Here is a 22120-nt window from a genome sequence, read left to right on the forward strand (position 1 = left end):
GTTTTGCTGGAGATCTGAATTTGATAGCGAGTGACGCAGGGCGATAAAACAGTGGCGAAGGCACGCGCGGTGACAGTGCGCGACCTCAGAAAAACGAGCTCAATGTTAGGCCGGTTGAGACTGTCTTCTAGGTCAACTCCCCCTCCCTTGAGTCACCCCTTCCCTTTCGCCCCCCCCCCCCCCCCCACACACACACGCTCGCACACCTCTGGCGTGTTTTTAAACAGGAGTGCGCGACGCTTTTCGTGGGTGGTGCCCTCGGTGAAAACAGAATAAAGAGTAACCAAGCGCTAGTGACGTTCAATGCCGAGGCGTCGTCAGCGTGAGAGGGGGTGAACGAGATTAACGAGATAACAATTCAGTGAGAAAGAAAGAAAAGCCCGCCAGTACGGCGCCTTCACTACTACGGCACATCTCCCTCAACAACGACCAGGCACTGTATGTGTGTGTGTGTGTAGCAGACGATACGATACGGAGCTGCAGACGACGTGCAGTCAGTCGCTAGGCCTAACGCGAGCGGCGCCGGGTTATAAAGTACGCTTCATAAGAAGCGTGGCGAAAAACACGCGGCGGCGAAGGAGCGTCGTCCAGTGGTGCGCTCGAAATAGACGCTCCGCTGAACTGCTTTGCCCCGCTATGCAGCAGCGGGCGCGCACTCCCGAAAATAAGCTCACCGGAGAAGAGAGAGAAACGTTAGCGAAGAAAACCCGGGGCCGACATCAACGCACGCGCGTACGTGCAAGCGCTGGCAACAAGCAGACGACGCCAGGTGACGTCATCAGCGCCTCACAACCACCACCTCGCTGACGCAAGGCGGCAACAATTCGGGAGGCATCGTAATCGGCTCTATGCAGTCGACGCCGCCCCAGTTTCGGCCATCGGGCGGCAGAGAGGACGGCCGGCTAGGTTTAAAGATAAGCCGTAAAACAAAGCCCGAGGAGTCATGATGGTGAAGTCAATGACTTCCTCGATTTTCACTCTCTCTCTCTGAAAGCGCGCGCTTCTAACAATAACCTGGTTTCGCCGAGCACGTCAACAGTTCTGCCAGCTCTCCCGCTGAACTGTATATGTAGTGTCAGGAGGTCAACGAGCATTCAGGAACACCAATGACCGGTCAAGACCATGGCATCAACTCATCCGTCGACTGGGAGAACTATGTATAGCATACATGCACAGTCGAACCCGGGTATGTCAAGTCGGAAGGGGATCGCGAAGGAGTTGTACATAAAGGTAATTCGATATATGAAACATTATAGTTTATACATCGAAAACACAGTGAAAGGGACATTACAACTGTTCGATATAAACAGTAATTCGTCATATGTGGATTCGACATATGCGGGTTCGACTGTAGTTGGTAAGCGAAATAATCAATCATTTACTTAACCTGCCCAGGAACAACCATACGGTCCTAATTCTGGCGCATAAAGAAAAATATTTAAAAGAAAGATCTACAGGAGAATGTATGCGAAAAAAGAGGAAATATATAGAACAAAAATAGAGAACATTAGGACGTAATACGACCAAACAAACACAATAATCACAAAATGGCAACGATGATAAAGAGCGTTTACATACAAGGAAACACAAGGTTAAGTGGAAAAGACAAAGTATAGAGGAGGGAAATGCTTGTACGATGTGGGAAACTATGTGCAAGTTCGTGGTAAAAAGCAAACAAACAAACAATGAATTGTGGAAAATATCAAGATCCATAGCATAAGCGTTATGAACGTCGTACTCCGTGGGACGGCTGTGTCAGCTCGGTCATGTGAAGGGACGCGTTGCGATGTAGCTGCTTAGCATTGTCATTGATTCGGGGCCTAACCACGTTTTATTCTTGTGTCTTTAACTGTGCTTCCGAACAAAACTCTCTTCGACACCAGTCGCCTGCCGGCACCGCATGGTAACTTTCAATTGATGTCCACGAAACAAAATCAACGCTCATAAAAATAAGAAGTCAGGCTCCCTACATTGCAGCGGTAAAATACAGCGTGATCAAACGGCCGCCGTATACGCACGCGATTAACGCAAATACACACATTTCGCGTGGAATAGTTGTACTATCAAACCAAGCATGACAACTACACTGCCACAGTTCCCAATACAAACAGTAATATTGACAACATAAAAACAAATCAGGGGGACAATAAATGATCAATTACACAACCTGTGTACTGCGTGCGTGTGCAGTGCGGTAACGCGCTAACTTGGTTCCGCACAGACGGCGCCGCAATTTTCCGGACCACAATATCTGAGGAATATCGAGTCTGGTATTTCCGCAGGGAGCATTGTATTCGGTTTTACGGTCTCTAATTGTAAAGCGAACATAGCAACGAATGGCTTTGCCTAGTACGGCTCCAAACTACCCAAATATTATCTCAGATACCGAGGTACGTAAAGTTTTGCAGCAATGACATTTCTTTAAAGGACACAATGAAAAGAAAGAAAAACCAAAACAAAAACGCGGTGACGTTGGCTTAAAAAAAAAAAGAAGGAAAAACCAGCCTATTTGTTTTGGAAGGTGAATATATGGCTCCCGAAATAAAGCAAAAAAGAAAAAGAAATAAAAAGGAAATGCGCCAGGTAATGCTCGCCGCGATACATAAACAAAGGTTGTGCGCACTATGCTAACTGATTTGCTTTGTACGCCACATCAAATGACAGCTAAGTATTGTTCAGTGTTTTGCGACATCTTCTGCAACGTGTGCGCAGTATTACGAGCTTGCAAACTCGGTCTCCGACCACGGCTACGTGTTCAGGCCGCAGAAAAAATTGCGGTGACGCATCCCGGAAACAGAATGACGCGGCGGAAATAAAAGCGACGTTTTTACTTTCGATACCGAGACCGGAAGTTGCCGAAGCCGGATATCGCACCATATCCTCGTGCAACAAGCAACAATGTCAGCTGTCCTTGTCGAGGTGACCTTGCAGGTTTGCCATCCTAACGTTAGCTGACACGTTGTTAGCGGGAGTCGCAGAGGAAACGGAAACTGCAGCAGACGACAACTCGACACCAGTTTCGGTTTCGCGTCTGGCCAAGTTGTGCCATCTGGTGGCGGCTAAAGGCACTCCTTCGGAAAGCGCGCGACAATTCAAAAGTGGGGGCGCCATCTCAAAACTCTTCACTAGCGCTCTTGCAATTGGTCTGAATCGCTCTTTTGCTGACGCAAGCGCGAGTCTGGCCAATCACGCGAGGGCAAACGAACGGGCTCGCTTTCAGAACAGTTATAGACAGAGCATCTTGGCGTGTCTTGCGCTGCTGCTTCATGGTGTTTGCTGACGTTGATGTTGACGTGGCTTCCCCCTTTGGAACGGGCATGCGGGAATGTTGCGCCGTAACCGTGGTAATAAATTTAAGCACGAACACTGGAATGACATACACATACAACTAAAACACAAGCAAACTCTAAGCATCATAACCAATTGCACAATAACCAAGTTTATAAAATCTGGCTCACTATTTTCCACCACTGACTGCCAGAGAAAACTCTGGTGTCTGCGGGAGCTACAAACACGTCGTTTCAGCCAGCATGGGAGTGACGGACAGTCACAGAGGAAGATACTATAAACTTTGAAATGGTACAACATCACGCAGCCAGCATTGACAAGCGAAGCTCTTTGCAATGCCTGTTCCCTTAACTCTAAATGCAAAGCATTTTATAGTGAGCAAACCAGGGTTTCAGACGCAGTTTCTTTGTCAAAAAACATTTTCCAATCTAAAATTTAGTAATAAAGTCTCTGGTACTGTAAATTAGTACATATGAACTATCCAATCAAATTATAATTATAATTATAAGCAAGAATAATATATATATTTTTAAAGAATATAGCTTCTGTGAAACCTACTGTACTTACTCTGATACTGCTGCTCTTACAACATCCAGTGTTACAACAATGTAACAAAATGCATGCATACTACTATGCCACTGCCCGCTCTATTAAATGCTTTCCATACAACAGTGGTGGAAAATTTGTCTAAAGGGAACAGCAGTAGCCCTTAGGGAAACATGCCAGCAGTTTTCTTCTCTAGTATTATCAGTCCGACACTTGACCTCTGAGAAAGTGTACTGGTTGGGAATGTTTGTTTGGCGGGAGTGCCGTAGCTTTGCCTGCATTTCCAGTATAATGTTGCAATTATAATGCATAGACTGATGCGTTCGGGCTTAAGTCGTGTTGCACACCATTCTCGCCTAGGTTTTTCTCTTCTCCAATGTGAGCAGTACATGGATCATCCAAAACTTTGTAATTTTGGCTCTAAACAACTATAAGGACTTTTCAAACCCATCCTCTTAAACAAGAACATTGCGTTACAACTGCAACAATCATTTGTGCGTAGATACTTACTGCCTTGCCATGTTAACAGAATCATGACTGCTTGAACATACAGTGCAAAGAAGAACCAAAGATGCAGTGCTACAACAACGGTGGATACTGTAAGAGTGAAAAATGAACAGTGTCGTGATAATGATCATTCCCAAGGCAGTCAAACAATCACATTGCCACAGTTCTCGATAAGAATTTTCGTAGTAAACTCTACAGCGTAGAGCACGACATGGACTGTGCACAAGAGTGTGTGTGAACATAAGAGTGTAAAAGTTCACAGAAGCACACAGCAAGACCACAGAAAATGGTGGGCATACCAGTCTGGTTAAAGGGATGTTGACACGAAGATTTTCAGTTCATGCTTTTGTATGTCAAATGAAATGCCAATCCCTCAAGAGCCTACAAAATGTACGGCTAAATGAGAGCGCACCCTAAAAATTAATGACAATATGACAAACCTAGTTTCGGTTCCTACAGTACCAGGATATCACAGCATGGTATGAGCTTCTCGTCACACATGCTCGCTCAAGATATTGTGATGTTTCCACGGCCGCTCCGCTCCATGGCTCCGTTGGTGACGCAAAAGCAGCCATATTGAATGTTTTGGTATCTGACATCGTCGCAACTAGCCATAGTCGAGCGTGAACTCACCAGAATTGATAACTGTAGCCTGATGTAATGACAGTGTCAATGCCAATAGGTGCGCCATGAGAAAATTGACTTTAATGTCAAAATAAAATATCTTATCAGCATTTACTGAGCTTCACACTTGCTCAGAGCCATCGCTGTATTCCCAAGATTTGTATGACAGAGTAAACTAAGCTTTGAAAATTGGTGCCAGTGCCCCTTATAAATATGTGCACATACATGTGCACATGCGGAGTTGATGCTTCACTCCTTCAGCTGCTCAAACTTTATTAATATGTGTACATCTTCCTCCAAAGAAAAAAAATGCAATTGTGGCGTACAACTAGAACATCCTATGACGCTGGCTCACTTCACCCTTCCCATCACACTTGGAAGCACTTCTCTGTAGAAGTATGCCCAGCTTGCAAGCAGTGCTGGCAGCAAGAGACCAATATTTTTTCTGTACCAGGCCCTGCAAACGTTAAAGGGTGATGTCGTTAAGGCTAAGCAGATTGAAGGTAAAAACTGCCAATATATGTAACCAACAATAATATACTAATAATTTCCACACGAAATAAATTCACTTGTGATTCATGCATATCCACACAAAACTCCTTACATTTAATGTATAGCCATTTAACACATGAAATGTATGCACTCCTACTTCACTTAAAGCCAGACTTGCGGCACAGTGTGGCTTTCAGGCTGTACTGGCATGCCGGGCAACAACGCGATAAACCAGCTCTCTCTCGAGACATCTCCTTTTAGGCACCCAGCACTCAAAGAGCCTAGCCACACTATGACGAACACAGTAGCCCCCGCTCATAAACCGTAAGAAACTGTCTAGGTGCAAGCTCATTAGCCTTCTGACTTACATGCCATAAGGAATGTTCCATGATTCACATAAGCAGACTACCCACCCATGAATGACTTATTCGCCTCCTATATAACCTCACCACAGATCACTCATTGCTGAACTTATCCTCATCGGTGAACTCACAGCTGAACTTATCCGTGTGCAAATGTTCAGCTGAACACTTATCGCTGAATCACCTCTTTCTGCCTCTTCCAGGGTGCAATTGACACAACAGCTGTCAATCATCAGTATCAGCCACATGACTAGATATGACGAGTGAGAACTCTGACACGTGAACAAGCCAGCGACGGCCTGAAAATTAAACTTGCCTCTGCTGCACCATATAGGGCCAAGCCTAATGTGCAATAAAAGGGAAAAGGTGGGACACTGAAGGCCTCCACCCAGTCAAGCAAGTGAGTTTAAATAAAAGCATTTCTAACCATGATTTATTTGGAACACAAAACCACAATGAACTTAATGAAACCACATTTCATACTAACAATGAAGCTTGAGAAGCAATGGAAATACAATATAGTATAGCAATGTATGGCCCTAGTAGTCTTTTATTTGCCTTTTATTTATCGAGTGATGCGAAGTGTAAAGTTAATAGCCAATGAATGAAGTACATGGCAAATTAGTTCTGTGCAGCCAGCAAGGTAGAGGGTTCACAAAAGGAAGAAAGTTGTCTATCTGTAAGTAGCAAAAAGCTAAATAAAAGACATGGTTCATCCGTCTGTCATAGAAATTTGTATAACATGAAAATGAACCGTGTATTCACAGAAGTATAGCTGATGGTTTATTGTACATTGATGTATGAGGGCTTGCACAATGTCTATGGGTGTTTGACAGCTATACCACCGCTTGATGTGGATACACACACGTTGACGCCTGGTGGCACATTTCCCACTTCCATGCCAACAACTAATGTCCATGACCATGATTTTAACCCTTGTGGTAGTTCAAGTAGTTAACGTAAACCTGGTCACAGCATATGCTGAATCCCATGCAAAGATGGAGTCAACATGTATACCTAATAAACACTGGTACTCGGTGTGCACTTATTAAAAGTGTCATCCCTTTCAAGAATGAAGTTGAGTACCCACGTCCACTTATTCTAGCAGAGCACATGCTCATCATGCAGCACTATCTAAAAATAGGTTATTCACTCTTGTACTGATAAACCGAAGGGACACTGACACATGCATCCGCCTTCTTCTGTATGCGATACACTTCAAGCACTTCACATGCTACTGTTTCCCTGCTTCTTCCTATTACATGCGTTTATATCACACGCGTTTGTGGACATTTCTGGAAATATATACATTTGGGTGATGCGCAGAAATAAACTAGTTGAAAGTCTGGCGCCCTATCCTGTCTTCTCTCGTTTTTCCTCCTTGTTCTCAGTTGCGGCACAAATATTTTGTTAAGTCCCCTCGTTCCCTCTGCCTGAATTCCATGCTTATCTCTGCCGATGAAGCTCTACTCACCAGTTGTACTGCATATGCTTCTGGTGGTTGTCGTTCAGGAAGGCCTTGTAGAAGGAAGCCATGTCCTTGATGGGGACACTGTCTCTAGGGCTTCCCTGTGCCTTGTACTCGGCCAGCTTGCGTTGAGAAAACTCCTCCTTCTTCTGCTCACAATAAAGAAAACAAACAGGAATATTGGTGTTTGTACAGCGCTCCTTTTTCCGAATATCAAACAACCCAAAATGATGGCATAGAGCATCGAGCAAGAAACACCTAGGAGGTGTAACTCCCGTCAGTAGTATAAGTGTGCATGGGCAACCAGATGATGTCACTGGAATAAGCATGCACCGACAAAGGCACATCAACAGGTGACGTGGAGCGGCACACGCGCAAGCTGGTTGCGTGGTGCTCGGTGCCACCTATGACCTCCTACTCTTTCCCTTACATAAATGCTGTTCATATTGAAGAACCCGACTGCTGCTGCCGTAGATGTTGTGCAGCTTCTTTTGTTTGAGTTATCCTGAAAGCATGCTTTTACTGGAGTGTGAAAACTCACTAGAGTGCAAAACACAGCCCACAATCCTGTCGCTGAAAAAACTGTGGGTGCGTGCTGCTGCATACTGTGCTCGCTGCCCGCCTCCAATGGTTCCCTGCCCATGTAGGGATGCTGCGGACACCCAAGTGAATTTCTTTAGTAATGGGGATCCCTTGAAACTTTAGCCTTTATTTCTGCTACTCATTCTGAGATGATCATTTTCAGGGATAGGCATCCCTGCGAGGCACCATCCAACACAGTAAACATGAGGAGCAATTTCCCTCTGCAACAAAGCAATGCCAGCTTATATTATCGGTGCATTAGGCAACAGGATGCCAAAATACTTCAACAAAAAGTTTTTCTGCCCTCAAGTTATTTTTGTTTGGGCTTGGTTACAGGACATCAATAAAAATAGATTACACGGCACTAAAACTGATGGGTTTCCCACAGTAGTAAAATATGACTGCTGTGGGAACAGCCTGCCCCTCCCAGCATAATAATCCCAGTGGCGCCGCTGTTCTCCCATCAGTTGCAGGTCAATCAGTTGCAGTTGCATCAGTTGCAGGCACCAGGATTAATATACTGGGGGAGGGGGGGCAAGAAGGTGGGGAATTCATGCATTTATGTTTTGACAATGTTTGTGCTTGGGGTGGGGTGGGAGGGCAGCCTCCCCGTGCCCCCTGCTGGAGGCGTATGTGTGTGGGAAACCTTTGTGCAATACATTACGAATTACAGTGGCAGTGTCCAGCACATGCTATTGTTCCATTTTAAAAGTAACAAAAATGTGCAGCATGACAGTACTCGCTGGAACTCGGCGTTGTGCTTGGCCCAGTAGTCCTGGTCCACATCTGTACAGCGCCTACTGCTCCCTGAACCGCAGCTCAGCGGCGACTCGTTTGGCAAGGCCGGCAGAACAACACGTCGTAGGTTGGACACCGGGTGCGGAGGTGATACGACCGTCACCACGGTCGACAGTCTCTCCACGTCTTCGGGCCGAACGGAGTGTCCTTGGCATTGCTCACCTTCACAGCACCAGTTTTGCTCTAAAAGTACAATTTGATAGTTCAGTAAAGTTGGGCGAGTTGGTGACAGTTCATTTCAAAGGAACAAAAAAAAAAACAATTTTTTTGCGTATTAGTAAATTACAATTTCACAAAAGCGAAAACACCACTCTTACCGCATGCTTAGCAAGCGAGAAAAAAATCGAAAAGAAAATGCGGGTGGCGACGCTCTTGCAATTACTGCTCATAACAACATGACATCATAGATTTTGACGGTGTCTACGTAGGTCATACATAGTTCTTAATCGGTAAAAATGAAGAACATTGTCCTTTGAGGGGGACCATAGACATAACATACAAAGTTTCGCAAAATTTCATTTTGTCAATGTCACCAATATATGAAAAATACTCCTTGAAATCCGCAATGTCACGCATGGTGCTTTCAGTGTGAAATTTACAAATGAGACCTTGACCTTGATTTCCTCCTCTAATAATGAACATATCATGGTGAAATTAACGACAATTGAGTTTTCAGAGTATAATTTATCAATCCAAGCCTATTCAGTGTTTCACTATAGTGCTCCTTTAACGTGTGAAACAGCGCACGGAGACGAGCACAAAAGGAAGAAACGATTCGACACTACAGCCATTGCAGTTGTCCTGTCGAATCGTTGAACACTATCGAACACGTTAAAATGATCAATTCGATAGCCCTTCCTCTGTACACGATATGGTAAACATGAATTTCACAGCGCGGAGTTAGCAACACCAAAAGGCGATTGCAGTGAGGAAGAAAACGCAAGTCAAGTTGTCATGGTGTTGGTGGTAGTGCGTTGGCTGCTTGATGCTCGCCATCTCTAATCTGCACGCGCAAATAAACAACTTTAGTTTTGGTGGAGGTGCTGCTTTTCTATCCCAGTATCTCTCGCGTTACACGAGGAAAGATCGTGTTCTGTCCCTTCTTGAAGCGAGCGGCCATGTGCTGTGTTTGTCTTTGAAGTGCCGCCGAAGGAGCGTCCTTTCCCCACATATGTTCCGACTGGGGGGTCCCTTCTTATCTTCGAACCCTTCTTCCTTTGTTACCCACTTTAACGGGCGACACGTGCGACCTTCAGAGTGCAGTTCGGCGTCGTCTTTGTCGGCTCATGGAGAGAAACCACGGCCTACGAAAGAAGAAACGCAAGGTTGCGGCAGTCTCACCCCACCAGCCCGAGCAACAGCACCGCTTTTTCAAGGGGTCTTACTGAGTGCTTGTGGATGTTTTGCATGAAATGTAACCCCAATTCCTGCTAATTAAAGTTAGTTTTGTTTAAATGTTCATAAGTGTTTGACCGTTAACTGGCTGGATAGCGGACGCTTTGACCCGTCAAATTCGAGCTGCGAAAACATCATAGATCGGTTCGACTGAAAGTCAGCAACTTCATGAATAAATGGAAGTATTATGTGCATAAAATACAGTGCTGTACATGAGAGGAAAGCGTGAACGAAGCGGCCCAAAGAGCAGCGCATGGGAGTTACCATGCACAAGGCGCAGTTTTTCTAGAGCACACGTTTTTTTTTTTTTTTCTGCGATAACACAAAGTACACATGCGCTCATACAGCATGCTTGTTGTTCCGACTCAAAGGACATTCTAGTGCCAGTTGTGATTAAGCTGCAGCTCTGAGCTACAGTGACCCGCACTGATGCGAAACTTTTCATGCCACAGCCACTCGTTTGTGTTCATGCGAACGGACGTGAAAAACATTGCCAAAAACCCCTCCAACAAAAAGTGACAGAATTGAGAAGTTGATGAACCCTTCGTAAACGACACGAAATGTTAGTTTACTCTGTTTAGAAGATTACCGCAGGTTAAAGATCCATCGATAGCTACCGCGAGTCGAGAACTTTGTCGGGGACGAGCCCTAAACAGAAATCACATCACGCGCTACCAAAAAGGGAAGTGAAAAAGCGCTTAAAGACAGCAGAATCATGAGATGCAAAAAACGTCTTACGGTCTTCGATAGTAAGCTGCAGGGGGGTCCTTTTTATACCCTTCATGTTGAGCAGGTTGACACTGAAAAGCTTTTCGAATCACATATTGCGGTGTACGGAGTTTGCGGGGCGCGGCCATTTGTGTTTTAACGAATGCAGTTACATCCAACTGGTCGTTTCGCATCGTAAAATTATTTGTATTACAGTTAAAAAAAGAACTTACAAATTCGTTATTAAACACAATTGCATCTAACATTTTGTGTTTAACGCAATCTAATCTAATAATCTACAAATTAGATTGCTAAACTTCGGCTGTCTATTGCTTGCTGATTACCGCTGCAATGTCTGCGCCCATGCTTTCATCGCGTATGTCAGCTGTGAACACGTGTTCGAAGTGTGGATTCTCAGCGAATGTGTACGCGACTGTAACTTAGTCTTGTCTTGCTGGGATATTAGTAGTCCATCAGGCACCATGCCGAAGGTGAAAACCGAACGTACGCGCCAGCACGAGGTGGTGCAGCGTCAGACATCGCGTTCCGCACCGAGCTGGGCCAACACATCCTCAAGAACCCGCTGGTCATCAACGGCATGATCGAGAAGTCGGCCATCCGTCCCACCGACGTCGTCCTCGAAGTCGGCCCCGGTACGGGAAACATGACCGTCAAGTTGCTCGAGAAGGCCAAGAAAGTGATCGCCTGCGAAGTGGACACTCGCTTGGTCGCCGAACTGCAGAAGCGCGTACAGGGTACGCACCTGCACAGCAAACTGCACATCATAGTGGGCGACGTGCTCAAGTCGGAGCTGCCTTTCTTCGACATCTGCGTCGCCAATCTGCCGTACCAGATTTCCTCGCCGTTCGTCTTTAAATTGCTGGCTGCAACCGGCCCTGCTTCAGGTAGTGTGGACGGAACGTGAACGTTCCCTTGCTGTCATAGTTGTGCACGTTTGGCGGCAGCACGCGATTCTTCAGTTACTGCTCTGATTAAGTCACTATGTGTATTACTGCAAGTAAGCGCAAATAACTTACGGACGGAGGGAGACCGCGACACATGCGCCAATTTCAACAAATGACATTCGAAGCTGGGCGAAAGCGTGATTACTATGCCTGCGCATGCGCAGATAAGAGTTTGTGCGTCCTATTCGGCGTTTGGTGTTTTCTTGTTCTCGTGTTCGTTTCTCTCTGCCTTGCCTTCTTTGTGATGAACCTCACTGACTAAGTAACTTTCTGTCATTGCAAGTATAAATAATGCACATACATCTGCTTAGGTGTCTTTGCGATTTACTTACAGTATGTCATATCACAAGACTGAATTCTTGAGTATTATTTGATCTGGGCCTTAGGAAGTTAAGGATTCCGCCGCACTTTTGGCTTGCTGGGCTTCAGGATGTTTTGCAAAGTGTGTAATGCAGTACTACACACCCGTGCAAGGCCGTTGTTAGGCATCAGACCCAACGTCATTAAGCTAACAAAGATCTCTGCAGATGAAAAGCTATTGCTACTTGTTTTTCACTTATTCTCTGCCCTAAGTTAGGGCTTAATACTGTTACAAGCTTACCTGATAAATGCTGTACCTATGCAGTGTTTGCACCATGCAGGCTTTTCCCACATGCACTCATTTTTTTTCAGGTGTGCTACTCTGATGTTCCAGCGAGAGTTTGCCCAGCGGCTCGTGGCCAAACCAGGCGACAAACTGTACTGCCGGCTGTCGGTCAACACGCAACTGTTGGCACGTGTCGACATTCTCATGAAGGTGGGCAAGAACAACTTCCGGCCACCGCCCAAGGTCGAGTCGAGCGTCGTGCGGCTTGAGCCGCGCAATCCGCCACCGGCCATCAACTTCGTCGAGTGGGACGGGCTGCTCCGCATCTGCTTCGTACGGAAGAACAAGACTCTGAGTGCCGCCTTCAAGCAGACGTCCGTGCTGGCCATGCTGGAAAAGAACTACAGGGTCCACTGCTCGGTGGCCAACGAAGAACTGCCCGGCGAATTCAACATGAAGGAAAAAGTGGACGAATCTTGTCGCAGGGGTGGTTACTCCGACAAGCGCGCCCGAACGATGGACACTGACGACTTCAGGGCGCTTCTGCACTTGTTCAACACAAATGGCATACACTTCTCCTGAGGCAGCGTTGAGAAAGACTGTGCCATATATGAACTCGGGAGGAACGTAATAGTTATGATAGCTTATAACTGTGTGCATCAGAAACAAGGACATGCAACACTTACGTTGTCTATTTTTTGTTTATGTGTCGGCACTGTTTCTGATGCAGGCTGTTAATAAACTATCATGACTAACATAGCTCACCAACACGTCTCAAGCTAATAGTTGTACCAGGGACTGCATTCTAGGTGGGCTGGCGTTAAGGTCGCAAGCTGTGTCAATGGGCCACAATTGTTGCGGCTGCTTGATTCTATGAAGAATAAGCTCACCGTCACAGGCTTGGATTTGTGCTGTGATGGCGGCATTCGGGCACGATTGCAGTGGCGAAGTGTCTCAGTGACGGCAGTAGTTCAAAACAATCATTGTTCATATTGCACTTATTTAAGTAGTATTCTGTAATAAAATGCCACTTATAAGCCTTTGCCTTTATAAGCCTTTGCTTCTCCAGATGGTGCTTTAATTGTAGAAGCTGTTAATCCTCTCTCTGAAAACTTGATATGTCCTGCAATAATCCCTCAATGCTGAAACGAAAAGCATCTGACAAATATTGTCAGATTTCTGCTCCAACGTGTATAGGACTTTTTTTTTTTACTTTAAATAAAAGAAGGGCTTGTTTGTTGAAGCACCAGACACATTTCGCTGGCAATGGACGCAAGAAAACTGCTAAGGGCCACTTCACGCCATCAGCTGTATGGCTGGTGGCTACGGTCTTTCATTCGGGTGCATGATTTATGGTACTGTACTCGGTTGAAACTGTGACACTTGGGGCAGATGGCTTCCGGTGGTTTTTTTTCAACACCACCGGGAGAACACACCAAACTGACGCAACATAGCGTACGACAGCGCTAGCCTTTTTAAGGCATTGCAACTGAATTTGGTCTCCCCGCGGTCATCCATAACATTCTCGTGGCACAGAAAGTGCTGGCCACTATGGTGTCTTGTATACGAAGTTTCAGTCTCTAGGCACTGCACTTAGCAATTGTGTTCAATTGGTTGCATTATTCAAGCAAAGCTTGTGACGGCTTGCAGATTTCAGTGATGGTGTCATACGCGAAAGCCCAGCGCTGGCGATCATAGTGCTGGCTTGTCAGAGGTCAGCCATTTCTGATATGGCAATCTGATCTTTTATTGAGGTGACTTATCACTTCATGTTGCCTTATTTCATTGTTGCATGGATATGAATGCATGACTTGTTGCCTGTAGCAACTGAAGTGTTGCTCTACTAAGCACGTGGATGTATGTCCCAATTTCTGGCATGCAGGAAGGATACAGTTAGGAGGGAGCATTGTGCATTGCAATAGAAAGAAAAATGTAGGCCAGGCACGCACATGCCTAGCTTCACTGCCCCCATTTTCCTGATAGGGGAAAGCTGCTGAATTTTTTTGCGCAACTGCTGCTTTCCGTATATTAACCTTCAGCTACAATGTTTCTTTGCTGCACTTAAGTGCAGTGCACCAACTCAATGGAACACCAAAGCACAATAATTGTAATAATTGCTGGGGTATTATGTCCCCAAAGCCACGATGTGATTATGAGAGACGCGTAGTGGAGGGCTCTAGAAATTTCGACTACCTGCGGTTCTTTAACGTGCACCCTTTTTAAACACACCAGCAAAAGCAAATATGTAAACGTCCATTGTAAATGCCATTCCAGAACCTTGCAGAGGTAGAGAGATCTTTTTTCTTTACTGTATGATCCGTGGTGCTGATAGTTCTTGCCTGAAACTCAAAAGTGCAGCCAGAAAGCAGGCCAATGACATCAAATAGATAAGCATTTTCTCTTAATCGCAGTTCAAGTTTTGCGATCAAGCAAAGCCATCAAAGCCCTCTGTGTTAACAATACTACTGAAATGCAAGTGCGCAGCCGAAAAAACTTTTAGAGCACAGAATCTTAGGCACCCGTTCCTGCGCTGAGCGCGTCGCCGTCGGTGGCGTAACCGATAGACAGGAAAAAATAAACTTGCAAAAAAAACTTCAGCAGATCCCACGTACCGTGGGAGTCGATGTTATGCGAAGCATGTGGTGGGAAGGTGACTGTGGCGGAACTTTTTTACTGAGCGAAACGTTACAAAATGACACTAAAGACTTGTATAAATTTTATACACACACATATATGTTGAAGAGCCGCATATCTGTTATATAACCAGTTTACAGTTAGATAACGTTGGCACGTGGGTATTACCACCCAGAAGCGGTAAGCGATATGTAGCTTTCAACTTTCCCTTATGATGGAGAAATGCACCGCAGGTTTAACGAACCCGTGTGCATTGTGGAAGGGGTTCCTAACTATTCTTGAACAAGGTCATCATCACTGTGATCAGTGAGCAACCAGCAGCTGGTCATGCCTTGTTATGGATCCGGTCGTGATCGCTGTGGTGAGGGTTCCATGTTAGTGAAGTAGACGTATAGTGAGAGCTGTTGGAAATCGTGGATGCCTCGGTCCATTTCGTCGACAAATTGTCTGTTGATAGAGCCGGCGACATGTTGGAATCTGAGTCACCCTTCGTGTTGGTGAGTCATAGCCCTCGAGGCTGGCAGGCCTGGATAGTGCTATGTAGACTAACATCGGTGGATGGCGCTTGTCGTATTCGTAGACTACCTGGGCGTATGTGGCCTACGTAGCCTAGTCTACAAGTGGCTGTCAATCAATCTGGCATCATCCTCAGTCCAGCATGAGGCCATTGCCAACCTCGTAAGAAATGAGATACTGCGTCGTTCTGGCGGACTAAGTGCACTTTACGGTGCGATGATGTGAATATCATACGTAACTTTCGTTAATGTATTCCTCCGGGGTCGAGCAATGCTTCAATATAGCTTGCGGATCATAGGAATACAAATGTAATGTTCATTAGACTGCTATAAAAGTGAAGCAAACACTGGAACCACAGACGTTAATCTGATATGACGTCTGTATCGTAGAGGTACATATGTATTGTTATTGCTTTCCTGTAAAATTAGATAGCCAGCCACAACCACGATTGACAGTTGCACCGACATTACGCTCTGCATAGGCTGTATTTGCAAACAAGTTTATAGGACCTGGCGTGGCTCTGTGACAGAATACCCGATTGCCATGCGAAATGTTTGAGTATGATTCCTGCTGGTATCCAATTTTCATTCTTTCCATTCGTAGGTTCAACGCTGCCGATGTCGGTTTTTCTTAACGCTCTCGCATTTAATGTCTGTCCTCACCGTTCCTGGGTAGACAAACTGTCAATCACCCATGGCACATACCCGTGCACCGCAGCCCGTGGTAAACAGGTATGTGCCGCACGTGTCTGGAGGAAAGTGTTTGACAATGTACGCGACAGGATTTTCATGTTATTCATGTCATGACCCGAGAGTCATATTCGTCAAATTCTCTTACCCTCCCATGCCAGTTTTGGTCTAGTGCTGGCATCATGTCAGGCAAGGAATCACGTTATCCTATGTAATATAGCGTGGCAGAAGAGTTAAATAACAACCAATCATCACACAATGCTAATTGTGCAACAAGTGTGGTTTAATGCTTACCACCCACTGCAAAATGCTCAGCCGTAATTCTTCATCGTCATCAGCCACATGCAGCATCAACAAAGTGTGCAGACCACCTTAGAGATGTGTAGCGGGTACCTTGCTTATCTGCAGAAAGACTAATAATGGCATAGTGTGTGCTGCTTTACTTCACAAAATTATGATTTTATGGCGTAGTCAATACCTTGCGGAAAGCACAACATTCAAAACATAGTTGGCCTTGCTCCAACACGAAGCTGTGCTCAGAATTCGCAATAGGCAGTATCGTAATCGTCGGTGAGCTTTTTTGACCACCTGTGTCGTTTGAAACGGTGTCTTAAACATGGCAACTACGATGAGTTTCCAGCTAGTACTGCCACTGAAGATGGAGAATTAATTACACATAACCATAGCCTTCAAGATTATTCGCCGTTGTTCGGAGAAAATTGTCACTTCTATGCGAATCTGCGCACCACACGTGCTAACATCAAAACGATAGGTTTCTTCTCGCAAAGTAAAACAGAAATGCAGAGCTAACCTTTTATCCTGTTTATACTACGCAACTACAATGATCTCTCTGTGAGTGGCTGAGTAGCAGTGACATAATTGTACAGAGACCCAACATCTTCAGGCCGATGTGTACTATACAACGTCCTGCTGGAGTGTGAAGTAGTGTCTTACATTTACTTTAATATATTGATTACTAAAGTGCGGGTTTTCATTATAGGCACATTTCAAGCACTAATCATTAAGTGTAGACCAATATTTGATTTGCCTTTAGTATCTCTGTAAAACAGTCAGTTTGCGCTGTACCAAAATTCTCTGCATAGCTAACTCGCCATTTGCGATAGCTGCAGCCAAAATCAGATGCACACTTTTAATCAACGGGCTAAGGTAATTGCAAAAGCCTGTTTCGTTAAACAAATGCGCCTTGCCACCGGTTTGAGCATTTACTATCAATACAAAAGAAATAAAACGAGACATCAACCAGTTAACTTGATCACTGTCATACTCATTTATTACATAACTTGTGGATACAGACCAACACGAATGTAGTCGGCAAGAACGGAAACCGTGGTAACAAAAAAGCCATAAGGCGCTTCACAGCTGTCGTGTTGCACCGCTTTCACAGAGCCGAGAGTGACGCGTACAACAAGAAATAGAAGAGATGCGTGTGGGGACATTGAGAACTAAGACGCAGCAATTCATAATAGACAGTCTTTTGCATGCTTTTCCAGCCCAGAGTTCATTGCAGGACGAAGCAGAGACAAAAAGCGTCGGAACATCGAAAACACACAACTAGTAGTTTCTTTCCTTCCTTTGTACACATTGTCAACCGGCCTTGTACAACCTTACTTCGTTCTTCGAAACAGCGCAAACTTCTCTTAACAGTCTACGAAAGCACAGCCCCAAAACAGTTCGGCGCACAAACAGTTAAAAGCTGAAACGTACACGCACATTACACCCCGAGATGCAGCGGTTAACGCGGCGCGAACGACGGCGTAGGACGTCTGGCGATTCTAGCGACTCTCGTTTTGACACTTGAGAAACCGCGGAAAAAAGAACCCAAATGGTGAACAGCACGATACAAGGGCAACATGGAACTTAAAAAAAAAAAAAAAAAACGTCGAAGCTTTGCAAACGAGAAGACCCTGGAGTGAATCGTCCGTGAAAACGAAAAAATGCGAAGGAGGTGGGGTAAACAAGCACCTTTCTTTCGGCAATTGTAACATCGGCCTATTCCTTTTATTTCGTCGTTTTCGACCCACCGTTTGTGGCGTACGATGAAGTGGGAGAGAGGTGACCTCGCCGTGTCGGGCTCGGTTCAGCCGTAATAAGCTCTAGAAAAAAAAAAACTCGATATACGAAGACGAACAAGAGAGAGAGAAAAAAAAGGGTGGCATAAATACACTTCACTCCCCACATTCACGCATACGAGGGTAAAAAGGGAGGTATTTCGAGTGGATGCACCGACCTCTCTTAGGGCGTTTCGGGAAATGCAAGTTCATCGACAGAGAGGAAAAGCCAGCGGAGGACATCAACCGCCGCCGACTAAAAGGGCCGACGCCCGGCAACACTATCGAGTGGAATGCAACGTTGCGGCAGAGCACCGCGAAAAAAAAAAAACGATTGGCACCGCAGTAAGCTTTGCCACAGGCAGGTCTTGGGAGGGGAGGGCACGCTAAGCATCTGTGGGAACGCAGCCCAGGGAACAAGGTACTCGAAAGGTTGTGATAGAATTCTTTCTTTCCTCACGACCCTCTCGGGCGGGCTTGTGAGAGGATAACGCCGTCACGGCCTCGTATGTACAAAAAAGAGCGCTTGTAGTCGAATGTGTGCGCTTGAGACACCCAACAACATGAATGTGATGCAGCGATGGAACGAAATGGCGGGCTGCTAAAAATTGGGGGAGAAAAATAAAAATGGGAGGGACAGCTAATAAAAAGGGAGCGCGACTGAAAAGCTATCTCTTCCGAGACACTTTCCGAGGCATATTTGTTGCAGCGCGTCCTTCGGTTTCTTTTGAACGAAGACGGTTTCTCTACCAACGTTGCACTATCGTCCTTAAATTTCGCTCGAAACGCGTGCGTCGCGACAATACCGCTCGACTTAAATTAGGGGCGCTAAGCTTCCCCCGGAGACCGAGACTACTGCTCGTTGTTGCCGACACGGGCATTCAAGCACGGTGCCCTCAGCTGCCGGCGGCCTCGAAATGCACCGGCACTATAAAATCCTGCGCACGAGAAAAGAAAAATTGCGCCACTAGAGGTGCACCTCGAAGGCCTTCACGGCATTGGGGGCCACGAATGGATTGGTTGCCACCGGCCCTTTCTGGGCGGGAAGCGACGCCCACTCGGCGTCGAAGGGGTCCTGAAGGGCGGAGCTTGTGGCGTCTCCGGATAGCGGGGGCGTGGCGTTTCCGGCTAGGGGCGGTGTCTGCGGCGGTTCCTTGGCCCAGTGGGAGGTGAAGAGCGAGGTGGAACGCGTCGGGGACACGAGGCCGTCGGCGGCGCTCAGCGACTGGCTGCGCAGCTGTGGAGCGCCGACTCGACGGGGCAGGATGTGGGGCGGGGCCGCTATGGGGGCGGGGCTCTGTCGGGCAGGGGGCGGAGCCGGAGAAGAGGACTGGGTGGGCAGGGAGGCCAGCCAGGCATCGGCGCGAGAGGAGTCAGCCCAGGGGTTGCCTGCACAAATGCATTGCGTGCAATCGTGAGAAAAAGATAGTAGTGCACCGATATCTTACCAATCAGGTATCAGCAGGGCACAGTAACTCTACTCAGTTACAACCTAAGAAACTAAACTGAAAAACAGCAGGGACCTCCTCTTCTGTCAATGTCTCATGTTCGTTTCAGTAGCACGTTTGGCATGAGTGGAACCACTACAGTTCCTTTCACAACGCCAGAGTACCAGTGTTGCTGAAACACACCAAGTTTTTGGGTCGACTGCGGTGGTTTTTGAGGCCGACTAAAAAAGCTTAAAAGAATGTGGTAATAATGCTTTATTTCGCAGTTTGTGAGCTCTAAACGACCGTTAAGGTAGTTGTTTTATTATTAAACAAAACCTAATTAAGCCTGCAAAAACTGCCCGTCGTTCTAGTTTCCGACTTTCACCAACACAACAATTGTCATCGCGTGCAGAAACCAGTGTTACGGGCATCCCTACACCATTTGGAGATGACAGAATGTAGATCGAAAAGCTCTGCTTTAAAATTTTTACTCGCTTTCCAAAGAAACCGCTGCAAGGTTGGACACTTAAAGGGACACTAAAGGCAAATGTTAAGTCGACGTTGATTGTTGAAATAGCGGTCCAGAAACCTCGTGCTGCTGCTTTTGTGCCAAGGAACTGCTTATTTTGAAATAAAATCACGTTTTTAGTGGTCTGCATCGCGTTAGCGCGCTTCAAATCTCCCGCCTGAAAATACGACTTTCATACGTCACTGTGCCGTGCCCAACGTTGCCCGCTTTTACTGCGCGGCCGCCGACACTAGTAGCAGCCGAGCGGAAGTAGCGGGACCCGCAGTAGCAACAACGGCGCTGCGGCAAAGACTTGCTCGGATGGGCACATTCAAAGCCTTCACCAAGTTGCGGTTGGTCTCGTAATCCTCAGTACGAAAGGGCAGCGAGCACACACACAGAGGTTTGACTGTTTAGACACTGGCGCAATGGCATGACACTAAGCCACTTCGAGCGTAAGGGTTCATTCCGCGGCACCCAGTGAAAAGACACACCGGTTTCCTTGCTGCAGCACTGGCGTTGTGCACCATTCGGGCATCCGGCAATATCACACGCATGCGGCATTTTGTCGAACTTTCTGTCAGAGCGACTTTCACGAGCGCGCAAAACACGCACGGCAGTACGCGATCCCGAAACTACCACTGAGACGGGCGAGGCACAGTTCGGCGAAAACGGAACCTTTGAACCACGCGCGCCGTTCCCCATGGCAACGCCACGGAGGTTTTGTTTTCCATGAATCAAGCGGAAACGAACAAACAGCATTTTATTACGTCTTTTGATGCTCGGAATGTTCTTTTTTTACTGCTGCTAGTTTGATTACTAGTGATTTATTGTAGGCCGACTTCCATACGTCATCGGGATCACTTCGAAAATGTCCCACTCGTGGCGCTCATCATGTGATACATTTAGCTTAATTTCTCGGTAAGTAAGGCACTGCTGTTGATATATTGTCGTTTCAGAAGTTGTCATACATTGGGCTTTCACTCTGTCATAAATTGTTATTGCCTTTAGTGTCCCTTTAGATGGTATTCTTTCTAGTGCAACACAAAAAGAAAAACAATAAAGGACGGTAGACAGTCCCTTGAAAAAAAAACCTTGCTCCCCAAAAGGCACATGAAGTGTTTAGTAAGTACTTCAAGAACTACACATTTATTAAAAAAAAAATGCATATTTCAAATTGGAATACAAATACATACAAGCTCAGCAAGTTTAATCAAAATCTATCAAGAAATAAAAAAAAAAGTTTGAAGAGCAATGTTTCCCCGCCTTAAAGGGTACTGAAACTGCTTCCGATAATTTTTTAACTTTTCAAGCAAATGCATGCATCGAGTTCAGAATGCCATCATGATTAACAATGCCAAATGTGGCAGCGCTACGAGCCGCGGGTGCCCACAAATTCCAAGAAACAATCCCTCCTCCTCTACGGGCCTTTCGGTAATCCTCAGCTGCCTCAGTGTTTGCCGTGACGTCAATATTGTCGTCTGCTCATGTCATCCGCAAAAAGAACCTGTTGGTCTGCAAGTAGTGTTGAGTCAGCGGCTTGTGTATTGTGTCGGCAACCCTGGTGCATAAGCGCAGACTGCTGGCAACAGTGACAGTGATTATCCCCCAGGGGGTGCTATTTTGTAAGCGTTCTGTCACAGAACGGAGGCGGTCCGTTCTATCGGGTCGCACGCAATCGGTAAAGGCTCGTTTGACGGTCTGACACAAAACAGTCTTCGGACGACTTGGATTGGATTGAAACGTAAGTGCTGGGGCCGATAATTGAATTTTGATCCAACCCAAGTCGTCCAGAGACCGTTTTGTATCTATTCTATCGATAGAACGGAGCTGGAGACCGTTCTATGACCGTTCTTGCCTACTCTCACGTCCTGACCATCAAATTAGCCCCACCAATCGCGTGCGGCCCAAGAGGGAACCCCGCCTCCGTTCCTGTGACAAACGCTTACCAAA

General features: G+C 46.2%; 3 protein-coding genes across 4 annotated transcripts in view; 1 reads left to right on the forward strand and 2 right to left on the reverse strand.

Moving 5' to 3' along the window:
- Nucleotides 1-5263: 5263 nt before the first annotated feature.
- The window catches only part of LOC119373503 (COA8 family protein CBG23705, mitochondrial), a 25656-nt gene continuing 8799 nt past the window's right edge, over nucleotides 5264-22120 (reverse strand). The window contains exons 3-4 of one of the 2 annotated variants that reach the window (XM_049410896.1): nucleotides 7294-7436; nucleotides 5264-5422 (exon numbers count right to left, since the gene is read on the reverse strand). In XM_049410896.1, the coding sequence (XP_049266853.1) occupies nucleotides 5317-5422; nucleotides 7294-7436 (249 nt within the window). In that variant the 3' untranslated portion in view covers nucleotides 5264-5316. The remainder of the gene's footprint in view (nucleotides 5423-7293; nucleotides 7437-22120) is intronic. The other variant, XM_049410895.1, reaches the window with a different exon arrangement.
- Nucleotides 11137-13007, forward strand: LOC119373445 (probable dimethyladenosine transferase). The gene is given in 3 exon segments (XM_037643467.2): nucleotides 11137-11304; nucleotides 11307-11652; nucleotides 12387-13007. Coding segments are annotated over 3 exon segments (915 nt in total). The 5' UTR covers nucleotides 11137-11252; the 3' UTR covers nucleotides 12904-13007.
- Nucleotides 17425-22120, reverse strand: part of LOC119373457 (protein numb) — a 114965-nt gene continuing 110269 nt past the window's right edge. Inside the window, exon 7 of the mRNA XM_049410886.1 lies at nucleotides 17425-19618. Coding sequence (XP_049266843.1) covers nucleotides 19197-19618 — 422 coding nt within the window. The 3' untranslated portion in view covers nucleotides 17425-19196. The remainder of the gene's footprint in view (nucleotides 19619-22120) is intronic.

This window comes from Rhipicephalus sanguineus, chromosome 11 (assembly GCF_013339695.2).
Source record: "Rhipicephalus sanguineus isolate Rsan-2018 chromosome 11, BIME_Rsan_1.4, whole genome shotgun sequence".
NCBI lineage: Eukaryota > Metazoa > Arthropoda > Arachnida > Ixodida > Ixodidae > Rhipicephalus > Rhipicephalus sanguineus.